Source organism: Hemiscyllium ocellatum, chromosome 26, assembly GCF_020745735.1.
Source record: "Hemiscyllium ocellatum isolate sHemOce1 chromosome 26, sHemOce1.pat.X.cur, whole genome shotgun sequence".
In the NCBI taxonomy this organism is placed as follows: domain Eukaryota; kingdom Metazoa; phylum Chordata; class Chondrichthyes; order Orectolobiformes; family Hemiscylliidae; genus Hemiscyllium; species Hemiscyllium ocellatum.
Genome location: NC_083426.1, coordinates 40,660,304 through 40,685,986, shown reverse-complemented (window position 1 = coordinate 40,685,986; position 25,683 = coordinate 40,660,304). Strand labels below are relative to the sequence as shown.

At 39.2% G+C, this 25,683-nt stretch overlaps 1 protein-coding gene across 4 annotated transcripts in view; it reads left to right on the top strand.

Moving 5' to 3' along the window:
• The window catches only part of LOC132828427 (ankyrin repeat and SAM domain-containing protein 1A-like), a 349,239-nt gene that overhangs the window by 110,429 nt on the left and 213,127 nt on the right, over window positions 1-25,683 (top strand). For all 4 annotated transcript variants that reach the window (XM_060845537.1, XM_060845538.1, XM_060845539.1 and 1 more), the window contains exons 5-9: window positions 3,063-3,359; window positions 6,002-6,077; window positions 7,892-7,993; window positions 10,672-10,773; window positions 12,416-12,573. In XM_060845537.1, coding sequence (XP_060701520.1) covers window positions 3,063-3,359; window positions 6,002-6,077; window positions 7,892-7,993; window positions 10,672-10,773; window positions 12,416-12,573 — 735 coding nt within the window. The remainder of the gene's footprint in view (window positions 1-3,062; window positions 3,360-6,001; window positions 6,078-7,891; window positions 7,994-10,671; window positions 10,774-12,415; window positions 12,574-25,683) is intronic.

The following is a 25,683-nucleotide window of genomic DNA, read 5'->3' as shown; positions in this document are numbered from 1 at the left end:
GTTGTAGAAAATGACATGCAGTTTTGCATTCTGAGACCAAAAAACAATGTATACTGATTTTTTTACCACCATAGAATACATCAAACTCATAAATGTCAATATATGTGAAAAATTGTCTTTGACTCCCAGTTTATTGAATGGTAATGTTACATAACTGTTGTACATTACTTGTACTTTGGATCAATTACTTGGTTCAATTCTTTGCTATCTAATAATTGCCATTTATCACTGGAACTACCTTCTATTCTGGCTCCCACACTGTTATCTACCCTATGTGGTACTCCTCGGTAAGATCATTTGAAAACACACGTTTAGCTTTCACATGTAACCTAAAGACAACTAGCTCTCTTGCATTACTGTTCTGCCTTGTTACTTTACTGTTGGTTTAGCTATCAGATTGTTTCTCCAACATCTAGTACGAGATGAACGCTACGTTTTCCCCAACTAAATGTTTGGAAGACAAACAGCCATGGACTTTGGACCATGCCAGAAACTCTGTTCCCTTTCCACCAACTCCATGCCTCCTCTTAGCTGAGGCTGAGTCAGAGTGCTCACAATTTTGATGTTATGTGATAGTGAGATGAACTTCTAACCACCTATTCATGCCATTACTGGCTTGTTCCCAGCTTTAATTCATTGCTGTTGAAACCCTTATCCGTGTCTTCACTCGTTCTGGTGTTGATTATTCCACCCACGTCTTGCCTGACCTTTCATATACTACGCTCTCTAAGCTCTACATCCAAAATCCTGCCCATGTTCTTTTGCGCTAAGCCACACTTTCTCTTTGTCACTGTACTTACTGATCTACTTCTGCTCTTTGTTAAACAACACCTTGATTTAAAAATCTCCATCCTAATTTTCAAGTTCTCCCATGTTCTGCCCTTATATTCTGTACCTATGGCTTCCTTGATATTAGCTTTCATCTGATTTTGTCGTCTTGCGAATTCTTGATTTTAATTCCTGCAACATTGGCCCTCCATTTAGCTGTCTTGAAGCACTGGAATTCTATTTCAGAACCCCTCCATCTCTGTCTTTGTTTGACTTCATTTACACCACTACTTAGGACCTAATTCTTTGACTAAATTTTATGTTGTCAGTTGGCCTTATGTGGTTTAGTGTGTGCTTTATAATCCTCCTGTGAAGCACCTTAGAGCATTTTATGGTGGCATAACTTCAATATGACTATTAATTGCTTTAGATATTTAAAGTGTTTTCATTGGGAGGCCAGGATTCATGGATTGAGGAAAGCATTGCATGGTGAAGTTAGAGGTTGATCGGTGCATTTCATGTTAGAATTTTTTGGACCTTAACAGTTAAAGTACAAGATACATTGAAGAAAATGAGAATATAAATGAATTAAATTACTGATTTGTAACTTATTACAGCATTTTTTGTTTTTAATATGCATTGATAGTATAATTTTATGCCAAGTTTTGTGTTCTTTTTGTGTTAATGTTAAATGTCTGTGTTTGTGTGCATAATTTTTATTTGCATTTGTTTATGTGACTATACCTTCCTTTATGTATGGCGGTTTTAAAGGTCACTTCATGCCTTACTTATTCATAAATTTTATAAATATTTTGAGATCAGTATTCATGCAAAGCATTATGATGCCATTGTTTGAAAAAAAAATTTAAGGTGCAAATTGAGTTTTGTATCTTGGATAACTAATTTGTCAGTTAAATAGTCTTCAAGCAATTGTTGGTTTTTCTTAGATACCACAAAAAATTTAAACTGATATTCTGCTTGAGTTTATCCAAATTCTTGCTGGCTGGTTCCTAATTTGCATCAAGTCTCTTTCAGCTGTCTTCTTTCTCCTTTTGGGCTTACACTGGCTTGCTATCCAAATCTAAAATTCCCATCCTTGCTTTCAAATACCTTCATGGCTTCACCAACTGTGCACACAGACGCAAACCAAACTCTGGCCTCTGTAATTGTATCTTACAACCGGTAAGATGTTTTGTCATCTTTGGCCCCTTGCGCATCCACACTTTCAATCAGTTCATCATTGGAGGCTGTGTCTTCAAATGCTCAGTCTATATATAAATGCAAGTTGGGTTGTTTCTGTGTTCAAGGTAATTTGACCAGAAAACACAAAATTTAATAACCTGAATGCTTCTTTATATCAAGATCTAAATTGTATCATAACCCTGAGCTTTTTCGGTTTTGATCCATCCTTTGCATGTGGAAGGAAACAGCACAAACTAAAATACTTAGGATTATGGAAACATTAGTCTTTATCAATTCACTTAAGTCCTGCGCTTTAACCTGATTTCATGCTCACTTTTAACACTTGGTACAATTTTTCACATTGCTGCCTTCACTGTTCAACTGTAAATTTCATTTCACTTCATGCTTTTGAATGTGGAAATGAGAATTTTACACCTTTTATAAAATTATACAATACTACTTTCACTGACATCTCACACTAAATTTCTAAATCTTGATTCCTTGGAAAAGCTTGGTGTAGGTGGGAAATTTTATAACTTTGATCATCATAGTTTGTGCAAGTACAGTGTATTTGAATTTCTCTTTGGTTTCTTTCTGTCTGTGGAGATTTTACAGAAGCAATGCTGGCTTCTGCTCTGGAGCTTGCTACTAAATGTGAATAGAAATTTATCCTTCGCTTTTAATTTGTTTGAAGGAATGTTATTTTAATCACTTTTAAATATAAAAATCTTGAAGACTTGTAAGCACACCACTTTTAAACTTGTGTTTTCCTCATTACAATTCAAACTTGATCAACTCAAAGTCAAGTATTTACCTTTTTTTTTGAAGAAATTGGAATCCAGATAACAATGTCATTTGATGAGTTGAATCTGAGACAATAACCTCATTATTAAAGTCATAATTTTATAGCTAAGCACTGAAGTAACTGGAAAGCTTGAATACCTTTTGGTTATAGATTATAATTATTAAAATAGAATAATTTGCTGCAAATTGTCATAGGCTAATTCGAAGGATATAACGGGAACGTAGGTACAAAACATATAATTGACTTAATCTAATTAATCTTTTGAGCTTCTTAATTTTTGTGCACTTTGTTCATTCCTTTGTAACAGAACAATGACAATGAGACAGCCTTGCACTGTGCAGCACAGTATGGTCACTCAGATGTTGTAAAAGTTCTTCTTGAGGAGCTCACTGATCCTACAATGAGAAACAATAAATTTGAAACGCCGTTGGACTTGGCTGCATTATATGGGAGGCTTGAGGTGGTGAAAATGCTGTTAAATGCCCATCCAAACCTATTAAGCTGTAACACCAAGAAGCACACACCACTTCACTTGGCAGCAAGAAATGGGCAAAAGGCAGTAGTGGAAGTCCTTTTGGAAGCAGGCATGGATATCAACTATCAGGTAATGGCTAGATATTTTGTATTGTGGGGTATCTTATTCGAGCGGTCTCTTAACTTTCCCTTCACAGTGGTACCTTGAAGAAATCAATAATTTATTAACCTGCAGTGGGAAATGCATATTAATGAATGTCTAGGCTATGGGTGCAATGAAAAGTTAAAGTTAATCATGCTCTTGCTTGATGGCTGCAATACACTGTAACAGGATTCATTTGTGGTAATGAGAAGATGCACTTCTTGCCAACTTTGTTTTCGTATTTGATCTTCAAGGAATGTTGTGAAAACAATCTGGTAACTACATACCCCCGGTAGTATCTCCAGATGCTTTCTGCTTGGCTTTATCACATAAGAATTCATCATAATGGGCATTGACTCTCTCTCCTCTTGTTTTGTGCATCTTCAAACTTCTTTAATGCACGATTTTTTAGATTAGATTAGACTTAGTGTGGAAACAGGCCCTTCGGCCCAACAAGTCCACACTGACCCGCCGAAGCGCACCCCACCCATACCCCTACATTTACCCCTGACCTAACACTACGGGCACTTTAGCATGACCAATTCACCTGACCCGCACATCTTTGAACTGTGGGAGGAAACCGGAGCACCCGGAGGAAACCCACGCAGACACGGGGAGAACATGCAAACTCCACACAGTCAGTCGCCTGAGTCGGGAATTGAACCCGGCTCTCAGGCGCTGTGAGACAGCAGTGCTAACCACTGTGTCACCGTGCCGCCCACAAAATGTAGTGCTAATATGATGTTTTGCTGACTTTTGATATTTGAGCTTGCTATGGTGAAATAGTAGATATTAGTGTGAAGTCTGGTATGCGGAAGAAGCTATGTGCTACATCAGATGTGTTTTAAATATGATTTCACTGAACCATGTGTTTCTTTCGAATGAGCAGAAAAGTGCGTTGTGAACAAAGGCAGAAAAGAACATGAAAGCAAGTGGATTGAGTCTTTCATGCTGTTGAAGAGAATATGATGGCTGTAAGTTAGGTATCTAAGGCTGCGGACGAGTGGAAGAAACATTTTGCTAAGTTTTGGATCATTTAATACACATAATATTGTGGAGACAGACAAAATGATGTTAAGCTCAGGAGAAAAACAAACTCAAGGAATGTGGAGATGGTGGGCAAAATTTAAGTCTGACTATCTGATATATCCGAATGTTAATTCTGTTTTTGATTGAGACCATTTTGCATTTTAAGAAGGGTAGTAAAATAGTAACAATGGGGTAGACTATTTGTTATTTAAAACAAGGGAAACGGTTGGGGGGGAGCACATCTAGCTAAATGGCAATGAAGACTGGAGAGGTCTTAAAAAGTGGAAGACCTGGTGGGTGCACAGAAACAAAATGGATGGGAGAAGGCAAGAAGACGTTAATGAGCAATATTGAAAGAAAGCTGCAAGATATGTTTTGGGAAAGCAAGGGAAGGTTGCGGTGCCAGCTTGGGAGGGTAGGTGAAAAGGTAATTGAAGTTGGGAGGGACAGATACTGTGGGGACAATTCAGAACAAGAGTACTGCAGGAGAGTTGACAGATTTCCCATAGAGAGCAGCAGGAATCCAGAAGTGTTTAGGAACAGAGCTAGGAGACACTTAATTCATTAAGTATATAATCAAAAGAATTCTAAATGTCAGTATAAAACTTATCTGTGGAGAAGACAATATCAAATAGAAAAAATGATGTATGAAATTGGATGATTTTTATCAGGAAGTTTTGCAAATGCTATGGAGAAAAAGTATGACAATTTTAACCAGATTTTATTGCGTTACAAGTAAAACATCAAAAGTCAGCAAAACACAATATTAACACTGTATGGTACAGTAGAGAAGGTTGACGATGCATAAAACGAGGATAGAGGTTCAGTGCCTAATTACGTCATAATGTCAAAAGTGCAGCTTTTTATATTAATCTAGAAACTTTAACATTCTCTTTGAATGTGTTGAAAGATGATTGTTAGCTATGATTACATATGCTCAAAATTAGTGCAATCAAGCATATGCGCTTTTCATAACATGGAGTAGCAATTAAAATATAATAACAGTATAAAGATAGACTTGTAGAAAAATGAGTACACCAAAGACTCTGATTATGCTTTCTTTTTTGATGGGGAGCAACTCCTGGTATTGTCTGTGTCCCAAAGGGTATTGGAAATAATTCTCAGCAACAATCCAGCATGATCCTAATTTTAATCTCTCTTCAGATGTCACTTAGGCATTGTATGGTTTTACAGATTGTCATCTCTGGTTGCTGGGGAAATAAAAATTGTGACCAGTTTTTCCCTCAAAAGCTATTAAATAACACACTTGATATTTGTGTAGATGTTGGGTGAGGATTAGATTGTATTTGGTTGTATTAGACATCTGTTGGGAATGTGCGGACCACTCTGAATTCCCATGTGAAGAATGACCACTTAAGCAAATTGAGAATGCACCTGAAATATTTCTGGCGAGTGCACGATGAAGTTTGTCCACAATCATTGCATCTATAGTGGACCCGGAAGAGGAACAATAACAGTAATTGTAAATGCAGGCTCACTTGAGCTTCCAACTTAAACTTTCTAAGAAGTACAGGTTGTGAGCAGCAATTAGTATCTGAGTTGCATTTCTTTCTCTCTTTCCCTTTTTCCTCAATTTCTAGACAGAGAAAGGCAGTGCACTTCATGAGGCTGCCTTGTTTGGGAAGACTGATGTGGTCCAGATACTCTTGGCATCTGGTAAGTTGTTGGATATCTGGTTGTTTAAGCCCAAGGTATCAACCATAAATGTTCTAGTCTATTATGTCTCATGTTTCGCATGCATCTAAGTAGTGTTAGACCTTCATGTCAGTGATTTTAAACACATGCATTCTGAAATTTTTTACTTTTTTATTTTGCTCTATTTATTTATTTATTTATTTATGCACACCATAGGTACTTGATTCTCAGATGGTTACACCATAGCCTGAGGAAAAGAACTTTTGGTTCTTTTTAATTTCCATCTTCCTCTGGGGAAAGCTGTACTTTCTAATCAGTCATGACTCTAGATATTCTTTAAATAAATGTAATGTTCCTCCTTCTACCATTTTCTTGCAATATTTCAGCTTTGTACGGAAAGGTTTTGTAATATCTGCAGTAAGGAAGTAGTAGGCCATTGCAGCTGTCTTGATTTTTCTTTCCAGTACATTTTTAGCAAGTTTTCTTCTGCCATTACACAGTGTTATAATTATCCATGTGATGGCCAGTTTCTCACTTAAAGTGTGACATATGCTATCTGCAAGCATGTGAGTCAAAAATCTCATGTTTAGTTCTTGTTCTTCATCAGTCTAAGATTGCTTTCTTCTGCAAATATTGAAAATATATTTAAGTAATTCTCTGATCTGCCAGCATGTAGCTTGGTTAACCAAATTCAAGTCCAAACTGTGTGACTGCACTTCAACCAGACATAAGCAAGTCACTTGGCAATAATGGTGCCTACCCACAGCCGAGGGATTTCCCTACTACAGTTTTTTTATCTTTGCCTTAAGCACTCCCGCCACCATCACCACAACTGAGGGGTACATTCATTATTCAAAATTGAAGTCATAGTTTGGATGTCATTGTTAGCTAAAATATGTGACTACACATACATATTAAACATTTATTTAATCTTCATTCATGTGTGACTCAGTTCTTACAGTCAGTAGCATAAATATAACAATCAAAACACTATGTTACATTGCTGCTATTGCATAACTGTACCAATGAAGTAAAGTGATTATCTTTATTTTGCGAGTTACATTGACTTTGGTCTGTCTTTTCTGGAGTACTTTTAGTTTTATGTCTCGATCTTGCTGCCTTTTATGTTCTCACTGCTGTATAGCAACCCTTTTCAACCGTGCTTTGTTTCCAGTTTTTGTTATGACATTTACCACATTAGTCTGAACCTTTGCAATTATTACTGCTAAATATCAATTATCATCCAGCATTAATATTCCCTTTCTAACGGCTGTTGACTTTTAGAAACCACTTTATTTATGTACATTTCTCAGCATTTTCCAATGAATATTTCAAAACTATCTTATTATGTTCCGACAGACTACTTGCTTTACAATGTTGAGCTATTTCAAAATGTTATGGTCTAGAGCTACACTGCTGTGTTCAATTTCTGCACATCACTGTTGCTAAGTTTCATTTGTGGTGAGCTGTTGGTTAATGTTGTTGGTTTCCCAGTTTGGAAGGATTACAGACTTCCTGCAGTTTGTAACTATTTCAAAAAGTTGTTTTTGTGCAAGGATGTACCTTGCATTGTAATTAGCATGTTGCGAGGTTTGTTTGACAGACAAAAAAAAAGGTTCGTAATTCACAGATGTGAGACTCAGTAAACAGGGTTGTCTATATATTTTGCCCCTCTAATAAAGCAATTCCCCCAGCATGATGATAATTATACTTTCTAGTAGTTGACATTTATTTTAATGCTTGGCTGTTTAGATAGCTGACACTGACTTATTATTAAGATATTAAGCATTCCTGACTAGATTAATGTATGTCATCACAACTTTTTGTTTTGACAGAAATTGATGTTAATATTAAAGATATCCAAGGAAAGTCTGCACTAGAAATTGTACGAGAGCATCCAGCTCAGAAAAGCAAAGAGATAGCAACTCTTATTCAAGGTATAAAGCCTTTGCTCTTGATAACATCTTAAACATTTTTCATTCAATTGAAGAAAAATCTTTTTGACTTCATCTTCTCAAGAAACTCACCTATTCCTTGTGGGAGGGCTAACGGAGGGATGAGAGTTGGCTGGCAGCAGATGATCTCTCCTTCAGCACCTGTTCTCCATCCTTTTTGGTGCTAGGTGGTGACAGAGATTGGGTCAAGGTTGTCATGTTCTCCTTAAATTTTTTATTGTTTTGTGGAAAAATCTCTAAATCAATTCAGCCCATTAGTGGCATGATTGATCTCAAAGAATTTTCTTTTGGCAATTTTAACATGACAAATTAGTATGCATCCCTATTAACATGTCTACAAGCTTACAGCTATAATGTCTCTTCATGGTGTTAAAAGTACACTTTACAGCTCTGACATAAACATTAAAGTTCATTTCTATTCAAGTGATTTTGCACATTTTAAAAAAAACCTGTATGAAGGTTTGTGTGCTTCCTCTGACTTTTAATTGCTGCACCATCAGTGGTCATATGTTTATTTGCTTAGGCATGAAGCTCTGGAATTTTCTCCCAAAACCCTTTTGACTTTAAGATATTGCTTTTGGCCTCTTTTGTCACACTTCAGGTTTCTGCCTTCATATGTCTTTGTGTGATTTGGCTTTCTTATTCACAGTGTAGATTTGTTGCCAGTGTAAATACTGAAGTTGGCAGCAATCCTGCACCATATATTTGCAGTGTATTGAGAACTGAAGGCAATAACTCACCGGAGGGAGCTTGCAAGGTCAATGCTGCCTGTTTCTGAGGAGCACCAGTTGACAAACTGCATTGCAAGGAGAATATGAGATTGAGAGAAGTAAAAGACACATCCAAAGGAACCTTGATTATCCAAATGACACAGGCGGAGAGTATTTTGTTTGGATAATCGAATGCCAGATAACACAGCTTAGCCAAGCTTTGGGACCTTGTGATCTTGTTCAGAGAATGTGAAATTTAGATAATTGCATTCGGATAATTAAGGTTCCTCTGTACTGTAGTCAGCTACAACTTCCCTTCTGATTCCATCTGGATTGTTGCTCAGCTGTTTTTCGTGAGCCAGTATCTGTGGTTACTGCTACTTTGCATGAAAAGATGTAGATAACTGTTGCAGATGGCGAGGGAAACAAAAAATGACTTCATTTTATATGTAAAATTTGTGAGGGGAAAATCCAATATCAAGTGCAACAACAAGGAAAATCTTTTGGTAGCTATTCAGCATTATTGGTAATGTCCAATGTTATGGTAGTTAAGTTGTTGAGTTTGCTTTTGTCAGAGCTGAAAAGCTGTCAAGATTTATTTATCTGACCGTAAATATACCATATTGAGGCATTTAGCATAAAAGTTTCATAATCTAACATGATTTGTTTTTTTTTAGGATTCAGAACTCCCAAGTTGTTTCAGGTGTGCTGCATTTCTGAAATATTCCTGCCAAAATAGAATAATAACTCAGAGCAATTTTAAAACCAACTCACTGTAAAACCTTCAAAGTAAACCGTTAAAAATAAATTAGGAGTAAAAAGTGGCCATTTAGCCCTTAAAGCTTGCTGTGTATTCATACAATCATGGCTCATCTGTTTGTGTTCCAAATTCCATGTACCCATCTACCCACCATCACCTGTGATTCACTTGTCCAACAAGTAATGAGACTGAATATGAAATGATCCACCTCCACTGTAGAAGCACGGTTAATAAATGTTTTTAAGACGGAAATAGATCCTCGTTTAGCAAGGGAATCCAAAGATATCAGGGATGGATGGGAATGTGGCATTTGGAACACCAAGTCTCACAAACTTCTGAGAAATATTTCACTTATTTCTGTTAAATAAGAGGGCAGCTTCTAATTTTAAACGCTGCCTCTTAGTTTTAAGCTTTTAAGTTTCCAACAAAGCACCCCTTGTTCCTATGAACTTCATTTAAAACAAGCTCGGGCTCTCCAAGCTGTCCAGGTGTCAATCTGGTAAACCTTGTCTGAATTCCCATCAATGTATTTACATTCTTCCTTTAATAAAATGACCAATACTGCACACAGTATTTGAGATGTTCTCGTTAATGCCATGTTTTGCTAAAGCATATATCTCTTGTTTTATTTCTGTCATTTTAAGGCTGGCATCCCACTGGTCGTCTTGATTATGTGCTGTGCCTGCATGCTAACCTTTTGTGGTTCATGCTAGAGCACTAAGATTCCTCTGCACTTAGAAATATGCAATCAATATCCATTTAAGTAATACCCTGCTTTTTCTTTCATCCTGTCTAAGTGAGCAACTTCATTTACACATTTACACACTCACTATATTGATCTGAATTTTTTGTTATGTCATAAAAATGACTTTTCTGTCATCCACAAATTTAGTCGTCGTGCATTCAATCCTCTCATCTCATCGTCGATATAAATTGTAAAACGTTAAGGACCCAAAACAGGTTCCTGCAGGATCCCTGTTGTTACATGTTGCCAATCTGCATGCTTTGTTTTCCACCATACAATCACTGTTCTATCCTTGACAGTATGTCACTCCTATACCATCACCAAGGAAAAATGAGGTTGATCTCATAAAATGGGAATAGCTCAATGTGTGTTATGATTAACAGAGATTTAATGAAAGCCTAGTCATTGTTTCCTTTAATTCTCCTGTTCATCATTCTCTGTGCAGATCATATGGCAGGAAAAGAGATCCTGAAGAATACAGCAAGTCCAGTTGCAGTGTCCAAACTACCGCAAATTTCTATTGCTGAGTGCAATCAAAAATCTAAGGGTAAGGATAAAGGTTTTTATTGAAACTCTGTAACCAATTCTCCTTTCACCTTTGATGGAATTACATTTAGTGCACAGCTTTACTTTGTTAAATTTATATATTTGATATCGCTGAAGGTCACTTACCATCCCTGTTTCTATTTTATTCGTGACAGAAACAACCCAAAGAAGCAAATCTTTACTGTTTTGACTTTATTAGGCAATTATAATGAAAGAAAAAAAATGAACTAGAATGAAGTTGATCATTAGTGATATGGTATAATTATTTTTTCAAGAATGCTGTGTACCTTTGACTATGTCAGTAGCTATTGATATTGTATGGCTCAGGCCATGAAGAACCTGGATGACACTAGTGTCAATGTTAGTTCCGGGTTGAGATAGATGAAGTGGCAGTGTCAAAGTACAATTTACCTCTGTATTTGAGCTTGAAATTCTCCCTATGTTTTTACAAACCATTCTTCAAAAGGGCATTGGCAATGGTGAACTTGGTATATGATTGTCCTTGCTAAAATACTGCAGTGACTTCTTTCTGCCTTCTGCAGAATAGCTATCAAGGAAACTGTCCCACTGTTATCTGCTTTTTGGCTGTATTGAAAGCATGTGCAGACTAATATCCAGCCTGTTCACTCTTGTTAAGAATGCACCTTCCATGGCCATCAAGTCCTGAAATGTTACTTGAACCTAACATTTCTGACCCAAAGATAGAGATGCTACCACTGTGCCAGAAAGCTACCTGAAGTAGAAATTTAGGGAAAGAAATCAGATTACCTATGTGAAATCAGATCATCTAAGTGCATGTTGGATGTTGAGCTTGTTTGTAATTTAACCCTCCAGACTCTCAAACATCTGGTGGTGATTACAGTTTCAGTTCATATGCAAAGACTAAGCACTTGGACAAGTAACCAGAAGGGCACATGATGCAAAAGAATTGTTCAAGAAAATTGGGGTTGGCTGCTGGGAATAAATATTGCAAATGCATTTAATATTTATATTTTTTAAAATTACGGTAGTAAAATCAAGGGAAAGAAACCATAATTATGTCTGGGTAAGTTTTACTTTATTTTAGCAGAGGTACAAGGAGATATAAGCCTCTTGTGAAGCTAGTTCCACCAGATATTGTACATAGTTCAATGATGATTTGATTGAATGTTTGAAAGACTAGTATAACTATCAACTTTACAAGAATCTGTTTGTTTATTCAGAAGATAAATAAAATAAAAAGATAAAAATACACTCTGTTCATGATACCGTGTTACTTTTAAACTAGAACACAATGGATGTGCATTGTTTTTGCCAATGATGATAGTTAGGTGCTGATGCATGATCATTAATTGATAATTGTTTGAGAATTTTTCTCATCTGTATTACCTTCCATTACAGATTTAAATGGTTGAAGCTAACAATATTCAAGATGAATAAAACTATTAATAGTAAGACTAGTGTTGACTGTATAATATGGCTGGTGTCACTTTGTCCTTTAGATGCAAGTGATGAAAAGTAAACAGTTATTTACTGTGTGTAATAACCATGTTCATTGGGGCAAGTTCTTAGCTTTCATATCTTTAGTGGAAATTTAGATCCTCTGGGTAAATTTGACTGCAATTCCAACTTATCATGTTTCTGTTACTTCCCCCAACTTAAAGGTGAAGAACAAATGGAATTAACAAAACTTATTACAGAATTTGAAAGCCAGCCAGCTGATGAATGTCCATATGAAGCTTTGTGCAATGCAACTTCACACTCTGTAGAAAGTTTGAAAGCATCTAACAAAGAAACAAGTTCAAGTCAAGAATTAATCAAGGTGAGTGTTAAAGAAATTTGCAATTCAAAATTGAATTGCAGCTAAGTATCTTATGTAAAATCAAATACTGCAGATGTGAAGTAAAAACACACAATAGTGGAAAAAATTAGTCTGGCAGCATCTGTGGAGAGAGGAGTAGAGTTCATGTTTTGAGTCCAAGGTGAATTTTATTTTAATCTTGAACTTGATGTTAACTTTCTTTGAGATTTTGATCTCTTGCAAAACTAATTTGTTTTGAAATAGTTTCTAACTTTAAGCTCTGAGATGAGTGGATAAGAACTGGTTGGGTAAGACTGACGTTCATTCATCTACTCCATATTTGTCATTTAGGATTTTGAGCAAAACATTTTGAATTTTGTGTTGGCGGGATGAATGTCAAGCAGAATTAACATTTCAATATCTATATAAAACTTAATTGATTGTCATAGGGCTGGCAGTGATTAAGCATTATCAAACGGTTATTATAATGAAAGTCTGCTGTCATCTTAGTAATGATCAAAACATTTTAAAATGTGACAATAAAGGATGTTCTATTCTATCGCTTAGAAGCCAGTCACAGTTTTAAGTATTGTGGCAATTGCTAATTGTTGTGCCAATGCCATATTGTCAGTTTTGATTAGAAATATAGACTGATCATTTTGCATCATAGCTGTTTGGCTCATCATGCCTGTATTGGCTCTATTATTATTATTAGTATTACTCATATGCTTGTCGAGCTTCATCTTATAAACGCATCCAAACTATCTGGTTTATCCACTCCATGTGAGAATGCAACACATGCTTGCCACTCTGAGTAAAGAAGCTTTATCTTAATTCTCTATTGGATTTAGACTTTTAGAGATGTACAGCATGGAAACAGACCCTTCGGTCCAACCCGTCCATACCGACCAGATATCCCAACCCAATCTAGTCCCACCTGCCAGCACTCGGCCTATATGATTCTCCTGTTGATGACGTCTAGTTATTACTTTTCCCACAAACTGCATAATATCTGGGTGGGATGCTTTTTGGAGGCTCGGTGCAGACTCAATGGGCTGAATAGCCCCACACAACACTAGGGATTCTATGAGCAGTTCAGCAGAATAACAGGAAAGCTTTGAAAGGAATAACTCAGCATTATCCTCACTCAAATCAAAAAGTGGACATCCTGAGATGGTGTCAGGATTCAACATTGATAAAGGGCAAGTGGAAGCTATTGATTAGTTTAGTACAGATGGTGAGTATTTATACTACAGTTTTTACAGCTAGTAAGTTTCCTTCCCTTAAGGACATTAGTGCACCAGATGAGTTTTTCTGGCAATCAATAATGGACTCCGTCATCATTTAGCTTCCTAACTCCAGATTTCTTTTGAAATTGAATTCAAATTTCACCATCTGTCTTGGAGGGAGTTTGAACCTGGTTCTCCAGAACATTTCCTGGATCACTGGCTTAACAGCCCACCGATAATAGAAGTCGGCAATTGCCTGTCAGCCTCCCAGCCTAAAGCACACAGGGACTAGGAGTCCTAGTTCAGGTTAACATACAGTTAGGAAGGCAAATGTAACATGAGTTTTCATTTCGAGAGGGCTAGAATACAAGAGCAGAGATATAATGCTGAGACTGTATGAGGCTCTGGTTAGACTGAATTTAGAATATTGTGAGCTGGTTTGGGGCCCATATCTCAAGAAGGATGTGGTGGCCTAGTAGCAGGTCCAGAGAAGGTTTACAGAAATGATCAAAACTTGCAGAATTCTGAGAAGCTTGTGTTGAGTGGATGTGGAGAAGATGTTTCCACGAGTAGGAGAAGCTGGAACTCACGGCCACAGCCTCAGCGTGAAGGGATGACCTATTAGAATTGAGATGAGAAGGAATTTCTTCAATGAGAGGTGGTTAATCTGTAGAATTTTGTTGCAGAAAGCTGCGAAGGCCAAGCTATTGAGTGTATTTAAAACAGAAATAGGTTATTGATTATTAAGGGGATCAAAGGCTATCGGGTGAAGACAAGGAAATGGGATTGAGAAACATGTCAGCCATGATCGAATGGTGAAGCAGACTCAATGGGCCAAATGGCCTAAATCTGTTCCTGCATCTTATGGTTTTATGATACTTTGTGACCTGATCAATACTCCAGGGGAATTTTTTAAAAAATTGAGAATGCTGTGGTTATAAATTTGAACATATTAAAAGACTTACAGGCCACTTGAGGAATTTGCATGGCCTTGGGATGGGAACCCACCTCTGGCTGGAGGCACTGTGTCTGATCACATGCCCGTGCCCCAAGTCAAAGGCAGCATTTGGATTCCTAATTCTCTATGAAGTTCTGACTAAAATTCAGCAGAGTGTCACTGATGCACATATGAGTGAGATACAAACTGGGTCCAGACATGGAGAGCCATATACTGTTTCTTTGGTGACAACTACTTTGAAAGAGGATCTCAGACAGCTTCAGTTGACTGACATGGATATCAGTAGCCTCCCATCAACTCAGCGCTAGCTGATGTCATAGAGTTATATGACACGGAAACAGATCCTTCAGTTCAGCTCATTTGTGATATCCAAAACGGATCTAGTCCCATTTGCCAGCATTTGGCCCATTATCCCTCTGTCCTTTCTATTCATGGACCCATCCAGATGCCTTTTAAATGTCATAAATGTACCTGCCCCCACCACTTTTTCTGGCAGCTCATTCTATGCACGCAGCATTCTCTGTGCAAAAAGTTGCCACTCAGGTTTCTTTTAAATCTTTCCTCTCTCACCTTAAATCAATGCCCTCTGGTTTCAGTCTCCCCCATCCTGGGCAAAAGACTTTGGCTATTCACCCTATCTATGCCCCTCATGATTTTATAAACCTCTATAAGGTCGCCCCTCTGCCTCCAAGGCTCCAGGGGAAAAAGCCTCAGTTTATTCATCCCTCCCTATAGCTTAAACCTTCCAATCCTGGCAACATCCTTGTAAATCTTGTCTGAGCCTGTACAAATTTAATAACATCTTTCCTATAGTAGGGAAAATAGAATTGAACGCATTTTTCTAAAAGTGTCCGACCCATCTCCTATACGTGACGCCCCAACTCCTATATGCAGTGCACTGACCAATAAAGGCTAGCGTGCCATATGCCTTCACCACTCTGTTTATCTGTGACTGCACTTTCAATGAACAATGCACCTGTAGCCCTTGGTCTCTTTATTTGGCAACACTCCCCAGGACCCTACCACGAACCACATGAGTCTTACCTTGATTTGCCTTACCAAAATGCAACATGTCACATTTGTCTAAGTTAAACTCCATCTACCACTCCTCGGTCCATTGGTCCATCTGACCAAGGTCTCATTGTATCCCAAGATAAGTTTCTTCACTGTTCACCATAGCGCCAGTTTTGGTGTCATCTGTGGACTTATTAACCATAGCTACATTCCTATCCAAATCATTTATATAAATAATGAAAAACAGTGCAATAATGAAAATCAATAATGAGAAATCCTCGCAGCACACTGCTGGTCACAGTCCTTCAGTCTGAAAAACAGCCCTCTACCATTATCCTCTGTCTCCTACCTTCGAGTCAATTTTGTATTCAGTTGGCTAGCTCCCCGGATTCCATGTGATCCAACCTTGCTAACCAGTCTACCATGCAGAACCGTGACGAATTGTAGACATCTGCTGTTCTGCCTTTATCAATCGTTTTTGTCGCTTCTTCAAAAAAAACTCCGTCAGTGAGCCAATTTTTGAAGGTTTCACAATTTCCAACCATCCCTTTATCTCTGAAAGCCTCTCCAAATCAACTTTTGAAAGTTCCTGCCTAATCCCATTAAAATTGGCCTTTCTCCAATTTAGAACTTTAACTTTTAGAACTTACACTATTTTAAAACAAATAGAATTATGGTCACTAGCCCCAGAATGCTCCCCACTGACACCTCAGTTTCTTGCCCTGCCTTTCTTTCCAATCGGAGGTCAGGTTTTGCTCCTTCTCTAGTAGGCACTTCCACAGATTGAGTGAGAACATTTTCTTGTACACATTTAACAAATTCCTCTCCATATAAGCTCTTAATACAATGACAGCCACAGTCTATGTCTGGAAAGTTAAAATCCCCTTCCATTACAACCCTATTATTAGAGATTTCTGAGATCACCTTACATGTTTGCTTCTCAATTTCCCGCTGACTATTCTAATAAGGTAATCATCCCTTTCTTATTCCTCAGTTCCACATATCTATCTTCACTGTACTATCCCAGGAATTGTTGTGGTTCTGCTCGCCGAGCTGGAAGTTTTTGCTGCAAACGTTTCGTTCCCTGGCTAGGGAACATCATCAGTGCTGTTGGAGCCTCGTGTGAAGCGCTGCTTTGATGTTTCTTCCGGTATTTATATTGGTTTGTTCTTGCCGCTTCCGGGTGTCAGTTTCAGCTGCAGTGATTTGTATGTGGGGTCCAGGTCAATGTGTCTGTTGATGGAGTTTGGGGATGAATGCCATGCTTCTAGGAATTCTCTGGCTGTTCTCTGTCTGGCTTGTCCTATGATAGTGGTGTTTTCCCAGTCAAATTCATGTTGCTGGTTGTCTGAGTGTATGGCTACTGGAGATAGCTGGTCATGTCGTTTTGTGGCTAGCTGATGTCCATGGATGCGGATTGTTAGCTGTCTTCCTGTTTGTCCTATATAGTGTTTTGTGCAGTCCTTGCATGGTATTTTGTAAACTACGTTAGTTTGGCTCATGCTGGGTATTGGGTCCTTTGTTCTAGTGAGTTGTTGTCTGAGCGTGGATGTTGGCTTGTGTGCTGTTATGAGTCCTAAGGGTCGCAGTAGTCTGGCTGTCAGTTCTGAGACGCTCCTGACGTATGGTAGAGTGGCTAGTCCTTTTGGTTGTGGCATGTCCTCGTTCCTCGGTCTATCTCTTAGGCATCTGGTGATAAAGTTGCGTGGGTATCCGTTTTTGGCGAATACCTTGTATAGATGTTCCTCTTCCTCTTTTCGCAGTTCTGGTGTACTGCAGTGTGTTGTGGCCCTTTTGAATAGTGTCCTGATGCAGCTTCGTTTGTGTGTGTTGGGGTGGTTACTTTCATAGTTTAAGACTTGGTCTGTGTGTGTTGGTTTCCTGTGTACCCTTGTGGTGAATTCTCCGTTGGGTGTTCTCTCTACTAACACGTCTAGGAATGGGAGTTGGCTATCCTTTTCCTCTTCTCGTGTGAATCGTATTCCTGTGAGTGTGGCGTTGATGATTCGGTGTGTTTTTTCTATATCTGTGTTTTTGATGATTACAAAGGTGTCATCAACATATCTGATCCAGAGTTTGGGTTGGATTTGTGGTATGGCTGTATGTTCTAACCTTTGCATAACTGCCTCTGCTATGAGTCCCGAGATTGGTGATCCCATTGCCGAACCTATCAACAAGGACGGCATACTTAAACTACTGGACCTGTGCCTCACCACACACTTTACATTCAACAATCAGATATACGAACGAATCAACGGAACACCCATGGGATCACCAATCTCGGGACTCATAGCAGAGGCAGTTATGCAAAGGTTAGAACATACAGCCATACCACAAATCCAACCCAAACTCTGGATCAGATATGTTGATGACACCTTTGTAATCATCAAAAACACAGATATAGAAAAAACACCCCGAATCATCAACGCCACACTCACAGGAATACGATTCACACGAGAAGAGGAAAAGGATAGCCAACTCCCATTCCTAGACGTGTTAGTAGAGAGAACACCCAACGGAGAATTCACCACAAGGGTACACAGGAAACCAACACACACAGACCAAGTCTTAAACTATGAAAGTAACCACCCCAACACACACAAACGAAGCTGCATCAGGACACTATTCAAAAGGGCCACAACACACTGCAGTACACCAGAACTGCGAAAAGAGGAAGAGGAACATCTATACAAGGTATTCGCCAAAAACGGATACCCACGCAACTTTATCACCAGATGCCTAAGAGATAGACCGAGGAACGAGGACATGCCACAACCAAAAGGACTAGCCACTCTACCATACGTCAGGAGTGTCTCAGAACTGACAGCCAGACTACTGCGACCCTTAGGACTCATAACAGCACACAAGCCAACATCCACCCTCAGACAACAACTCACTAGAACAAAGGACCCAATACCCAGCATGAGCCAAACTAACGTAGTTTACAAAATACCATGCAAGGACTGCACAAAACACTATATAGGACAAACAGGAAGACAGCTAACAATCCGCATCCTTGGACATCAGCTAGCCACAAAACGACATGACCAGCTATCTCCAGTAGCCATACACTCAGACAACCAGCAACATGAATTTGACTGGGAAAACACCACTATCATAGGACAAACCAGACAGAGAACAGCCAGAGAATTCCTAGAAGCATGGCATTCATCCCCAAACTCCATCAACAGACACATTGACCTGGACACCATATACAAACCACTACAGCTGAAACTGACACCCGGAAACGGCAAGAACATCCATCAACAGACACATTGACCTGGACCCCACATACAAATCACTGCAGCTGAAACTGACACCCGGAAGCGGCAAGAACAAACCAATATAAATACCGGAAGAAACATCAAAGCAGCGCTTCACACGAGGCTCCAACAGCACTGATGATGTTCCCTAGCCAGGGAACGAAACGTTTGCAGCAAAAACTTCCAGCTCGGCGAGCAGAACCACAACAATGGATACCCGAGCTACAAATCTTCAATCAGATTTTATCCCAGGAATATCCTCCCCAAATACAGCTGTAATGTTTTCCTTAGCAAGAAAGCTCACTCCCCATCTCTCTTGAATCCCTTTCTATCCTTTGTATAACATCTATACCCTAGAACATTAAGCTGCCAGTCCTACCTTCCCCAAGCCACGTTTCTGTAATAATTATGATATCCCAGTCCCATATTCACAATCATGGCTTGAGTTGGTCTGGCTTACCTGTCAGGCCTCTTGCATTGAAATAAGTGCAGTTTAATTTATCAGTCTCGCCTTGTTCTCTACCTTGTGTCTGCCTTGACAATTTACCTTGCTCCTCTTCTCTAGCGTAACAGCTTCAGACTTGTCTCTTCTCTCTCCCTTCTCTTTGGGTCTCCCCACCCCCAACCACCAACACTAGTTTAAAGTAGCACGAATCTCTCCGCAAGGATACTGGTCCTCTTCCAGTTCCGTTACAGGTCACTTTTACCCCAGAAGAGATCTCACTGATCCAAAAGTGTGAATCCCTGCCCCCTACTCCAGTTCCTCAGCCATGCATTTATCTGCCCTATCCTCCTGTTCCTCCTCTCACTAGCACTCAGCACCAGGAGTAATCCAGATATTACTACACTTTACCTACTTTTTGATCTCCTGGCTTATTTCCTTTGTTGTCTGTATAGGGCCTCTTAGTCATTGGTGCCAACATGTACGAGCTTCTGCTGGTCATTCTCCCCTTTGAGAATATTATGCCCTCTCTAGGAGGCATCCTTGACCCTGCTACCAGTGAGGCAACACAGCATTCTGATGTCTTGCTGTTGGCTGCAGAGACGCCTCTGTGCCCCTGACTAGAGATCACTTGGAACCTAACATACCCCGCTAACAGAGCCATTCCTGATATCAGAAACCTGGCTGTCAGTGCTGTATTCTCCTGAGAGGCCATCACCCCTTAAGTATCCAAAACAACATTCTCATCTGAGATGGGAATAGCCACAGGAGACTCCTGCACTTTCTACCTATCTTTCAAGTTTCTTAGAGGTAACTCTTCTACCTTCCTGAAATTGCCATCCATCACGTTTCAGGTTCCTGTAAATTCCTTTTTGCCTCTTACTTCTGCTCCAGCTGATCGGTGCAATCAGATAGGATTCGCATTTAAGCACACTCCCTGCAGACATAATTTCCAAAATGTTCAAATTTCTCCCTGATATCCCACATCTGACAGGACGAGCACATCACTCTACTAAAAGCCACCTCTTGTCCCTTAAACAATCTACAGACCCAGAAGTTACCCCAAAAAACAGTTTCACTACACAAAAACACTGCTCTAGGATAACATAATGTCTTACTTCTATATTAAAAATATATTCAAGGGACAGATCTCAGCAAAACATTTAAAAAATTACCTATCGTACTCACCATTATAGATTTACAGAAAAAATAACAGATTGATGAGGGAGTCCAAAGTAGCATGGAAACTGATGAGGTACGAGAAGAGAATCAGCAAGAAGGATGGAGCCACCATTGGCTATTACATGACAGAGAGAGAAATGAAACACCTCATCCTTTCTGATGGCCTCACTCAAATGATGATAGCCTCTCCAAATCAACCTTTGAAAGTTCCTGCCTAATCCCATTAAAATTAGCCTTCCTCCAATTTAGAACTTTAACTACTTTAAAACAAATAGAATTATGGTCGGTAGGCCCCAAAGTGCTCCTCACTGACACCTCAGACACCTGCCCTGCCTTTCTTTCCAAGTATAGATCAGGCACCTTCTCCAGTAGATACATCTGCAGATTGAATAACAGATTGATGGGGAGTCCAAAGTAGCATGGAAACTAGTGAAGTGCGAGAAGAGAATCAGCAATGAAGAATGGATCCTTTGTAGTGGAAACATCACTCCATGTTCTTCAGAAAAAAATCACCAGAAGACACAGAAAATTAAACTTTAATCTTGCAAAATCAAAGCTGTGGGAGCCAGCAAAATGGCTTTCTGGCTCCCCTCAATTTCTTTGTTCTCCTCCAGTTTATACAATTTGTAGGTCCTATGCTTATCAGATAACATTAACATAGCCAATCATGCTGGCTTGCTTTCTCTTTCTAAACTAATCATCGTCTGCCACACTAGTTCCTTCCATCACACTTAACCTATAACATTACAACACCATCATCTTCAGCATTAGCTCATCTCCCAGTGATTTAACTAACCTATCACAATGTCCTACCATTACCGGAGCCCTGTAACATGATCCCAAGCATACATTCCAATACTAAGTTAACTACATTACTGCCGGAATAACTTCCATACCTTGTGTAGTTGCTTGGACAGCAAATTTCAATTGAGGATATGTGTAATGTTTCCTCCAGCAGCAAGTGGCGAGTACCATGGAGGGCACAGCAATTTTCTAGAACCGCTCCAGGATATTCCAGATTTATTTAATGAATTTAAATTCCAACAGTTGTGGTGGTGAATTTGAATGCTCATTCACTGTTCGGTCTTGGCGAAGTAGTCTGCCCTGATCAGAGAGCGATGTTACCAGCCTGAAATGGCTACTGATATTGCTGACTACTGTTGTAACTGGGAGATGTATTTTGGCAGAAGCAGGGAAGTGATGCTCAACCGCATGTGATCCCTTGTCACTAAGTGACCTCTAGAGGTACCTGCAATGGATTTTCCAGCCCATGACCCCTGTAAAAACAGGACAGAGCACATTCTCGTACTGGCGGTTGTCTTTACCAAGTTCCCGCAGGTTGTTCCCACCTTCAACAGTAGCCAAACTGTTAGTGCGGCTTTGGTCTGTTCCATGTCAGATTCACATTAATCAGGGTTGCATTTCTATGGTACTGTGAACAGTGCGAATGAGTCACTTCCATTACCATTTCCATATATTTACTCCAGAGAATGAACAAAAGTTGCGTGAGTACTTTCTGGAACTGCTTTACACTTCTTAGAGCACCTCACATCTATCCAAGAATCATTCTCTGTGCTTTTGCTTTTTTGGCTGAGACACCATTCTTCCTGTGGACTATTGCTTTGGGCCCAGCACATCATCTGATGAGGTTGGCCAGATCAATTAGAGGATAGCCAAACATCACACAAAGCTAAGCCATCCATTTGATATGGCATTCAGGAGTACAGCGAGAGAAGCGCTAAGAAGAGAAACATTGGCCAATTGCAAAGCTGACAAAATAAAAGCAAATTACTGCGGATGCTGGAATCTGAAACCAAAAGAAAAAATGCTGGAAAATCTCAGCAGGTCTGGCAGCATCTGTAAGGAGAGAAAAGAGCTGACGTTTCCAGTCTAACTGACCCTATGTCAAAGCTAAAAAAAAGGGAGAAATAGGGAGGTATTTGTACTACGCTCCAGACCTGCTGAGATTTTCCAGCGTTTTCTCTTTTGATTGCGAAGCTGGCAGGGCTGACCTTGTAATCTGTGCAAAGGTATTCCTTCAAAGTCAGAATATCATGGGTAGGAATAAGACTCAGGATGTGAGAAACCCTGAATCTCTGAATCATCAAGCAGCTGGATACAGGTGGCCACATGTATACTAAGCCAACAGATAAGGCGAGGTGGGGGATGTGGTTGGTAAGGGCTCTGTAGATGGTACATGGAGAGGCATTACTTGAGACCAGGAGTCTGGTGGATGAACTGCAGACAAGCATTTCATTCAGTGCTTTTGCAAAACTTGAAGTATTGATGTGTGTTTTCTCAAATAAAGTGTTGGACTCTGATGCAGAGTCCTGGAGTGACCTATGTTCTGAATCCAGGAGGTACATCCAGTTTAGAGAGGCCTCCTTTGGCCAAAAAAATGACACATGGAGGAAATGCTGGGAGGCAGAAACTGAAGCAAAAGGTGCCACTGATCATACAACTTCTGGAGCTATATTGACCAAAAGTAGAATGTGGGTAAAGCAAACACGGAGCATTTAATTTCTCTTGAAGGTACCAGTACAGATACGAAGCTGAGAAGGACTTCTTGAGCAAATGCTGCATGTCACCGTTATGCTTACCATTTGTCTATATTAATGGTTCAGGAAGAGAGTGCTCCTGTTAATGTGGCCTCATTCATTTTAGCTATCATGTTCAGTTGAATTTACTAATTTCACAACTCTTCAGCATATGGTCACTGTGTGCTATGTGTAGTTGCTTAGACAGCAAATTTCAGTTGAGGATGTGTGTAATGTTTCCTCCAGCAGCAGGTGGCGAAAACCTTGGAGGGCATTGAGCAAGGGTTTTGAGCAATTCTGTAGAACCATTCCAGATTTATTTAATGAATTTAAATTCCACCAGCTGTAGTGGTGAATTTGAATCCTTATTCCCAGTTCATTAGCCTGAGCCTTTTGATTACTAATCCAGTGACATTACCAGTACTCCCTTTCATCCAAACAGTTAATTTGTTCAGAAGTCACATGACACCAGGTTATAGTTTAACAGGTCAATTTGAATTCCCAAGCATTCCGAGGCTGCTCCTTCATCAGGTGAAGTGAAGAAAAGTACATCTGTAATTTCTTGCAAAAATATTTGCTCACGATTACTTGTACAATCTTAAAAATAGGATTAGCCATTTAAATTATACATTTATGCACTGTTGATCACTGCGAAATTTGGCAGAGGCTCAACATTGACAGAAATCACAAGAAAGATGATTTAAATGTTTAACTTTCACAAATTTTATCGCATACAAAAGTATTATATCTACTGAATATTACTTATAAGTAATTTTGCATTTCGCAATGAAAACTCATTAAACTTTGTAGAATTCAGAAATGAGTATTAGTTCATATTAATTTGTTTAATCTGCACATCATTTTTTTCTGTTGCTTATGCAATATAGTAAACTTAAAGGTCCAGCAGAGGGTGCAGTAACCTTGAATACAATTCAGACACAGGCAATCCAGTATAGGGATAGATTTTGGTTATGTTAAGAAATACCATAAAATTTGTCCTTCCTACCAAAGTGGTTCACCTCAGTTTTTTCTGTGTTACATTCCATGTGCCATGTTTTTGTCCACTCACTTAGTCTGTCCAAATCCTTTTGAAGCCACTTTACATCATCATCACAGCACACTTTCCCACTTTGTTTTGTGCCATCCATGAACTTGGAAATATTATATGTAGTCCCCAGATCTGTGGCATGGTGGCTTAGTGGTTATCACTGCTGCCTCACAGCGCTAGGGACCTGGGTTCAATTCCAACCTCTGGTGACTGTGTGAAGTTTGCACATGTCTGCGTGGGTTTCCTCCCACAGTCCAAAGATGTGTAGGTTAGGTGAAGTGGCCGTGCTAAATTATCCAGGGATGTTTAGGCTAGGTGCATTAGTCGGGTAAATATAGGACAATAAGGCCGGAGAATGGTCAGGTTGGATTACTCTCCGGAGGTTTGGTGTGGACTTGTTGGGTCAAAGGGCCTTTTTCCACACTGTAGGGATTCTATGAATGACTTGGGTGACAACTTCACTGGAACTTTTTTATTGTATTGTGGGATGTGATTAAAACTGACTGGCCAGCATTTATTGCTGTTACCTAGCTGCTCTTGAGAAGGCGGTGGTGAGCTGCCTTCTTCAACTGCTGCTGTCCATATATTGTGGTAGACTGAAAATGCCCTTAAAAGGAATTCCAGGATTTTGACCCATTGACAGTGAAGGAGTGGCAATATATATTTCAAATTCGGTATAGTGAGATCTATGCCATTGCATGATAGAGCTAAGAATCACCTTAGATCAGGGGGCTAAAGATGAAGGATGACAATAAGAATAAGAAATGAGTTAATGACAAGTGGAAATGTAGAGGCTTGTCTGAAGATGATACCTTAAATTGGGTACCTGAGGGTTCTGTAACAAAATCTTTATAATAAAGTAAGATGGAAATTCTTAACACACTCTGCAGAGGTTACTAATAGGGCATGTTGGTACCATGTCATTTGTGAAAATAAACTTGTTGCCAGCTGTCCTTGATTACTTGGAAGTGTCAATGATGTGGAACCGTTTTTATATTTGTTCATGTCAGGGGTTAGGCCAACACTTAGCCCATACTTAATTGCCCATGAGAAGGTGCAGTACAAAGGAAGTGGTGTTGCTGAAGGACTGTAATTCATTTTCCATGAAGTGAAACTTTAGTTTTCTTATTTGTGTAAATTCAAGGAGTTCTTGAACAAATAAAATTTAACACAGCTGTACACAAAAATTGTCATGGTTATTGCGTTCTGTCATTGAACTGCGTTATTGCAATTTGTGACAATAGGTGTATAATTTATATTAAGAGAAAATGGAATTTCAGTTTCAAAATGGAAATGGAAGGGTGCAAGTTACTTCTGTAAATGATTTTTTAAATTAAAAAAAGGCAGTCATAGAGATGTACAACATGGAAACAGATCCTTCAGTCCAACTTGCCCTTGCTGATCAGGTATCCTAAATTAATCTAGTCCCATTTGCTAGCATAAGGCCCACATCACTCT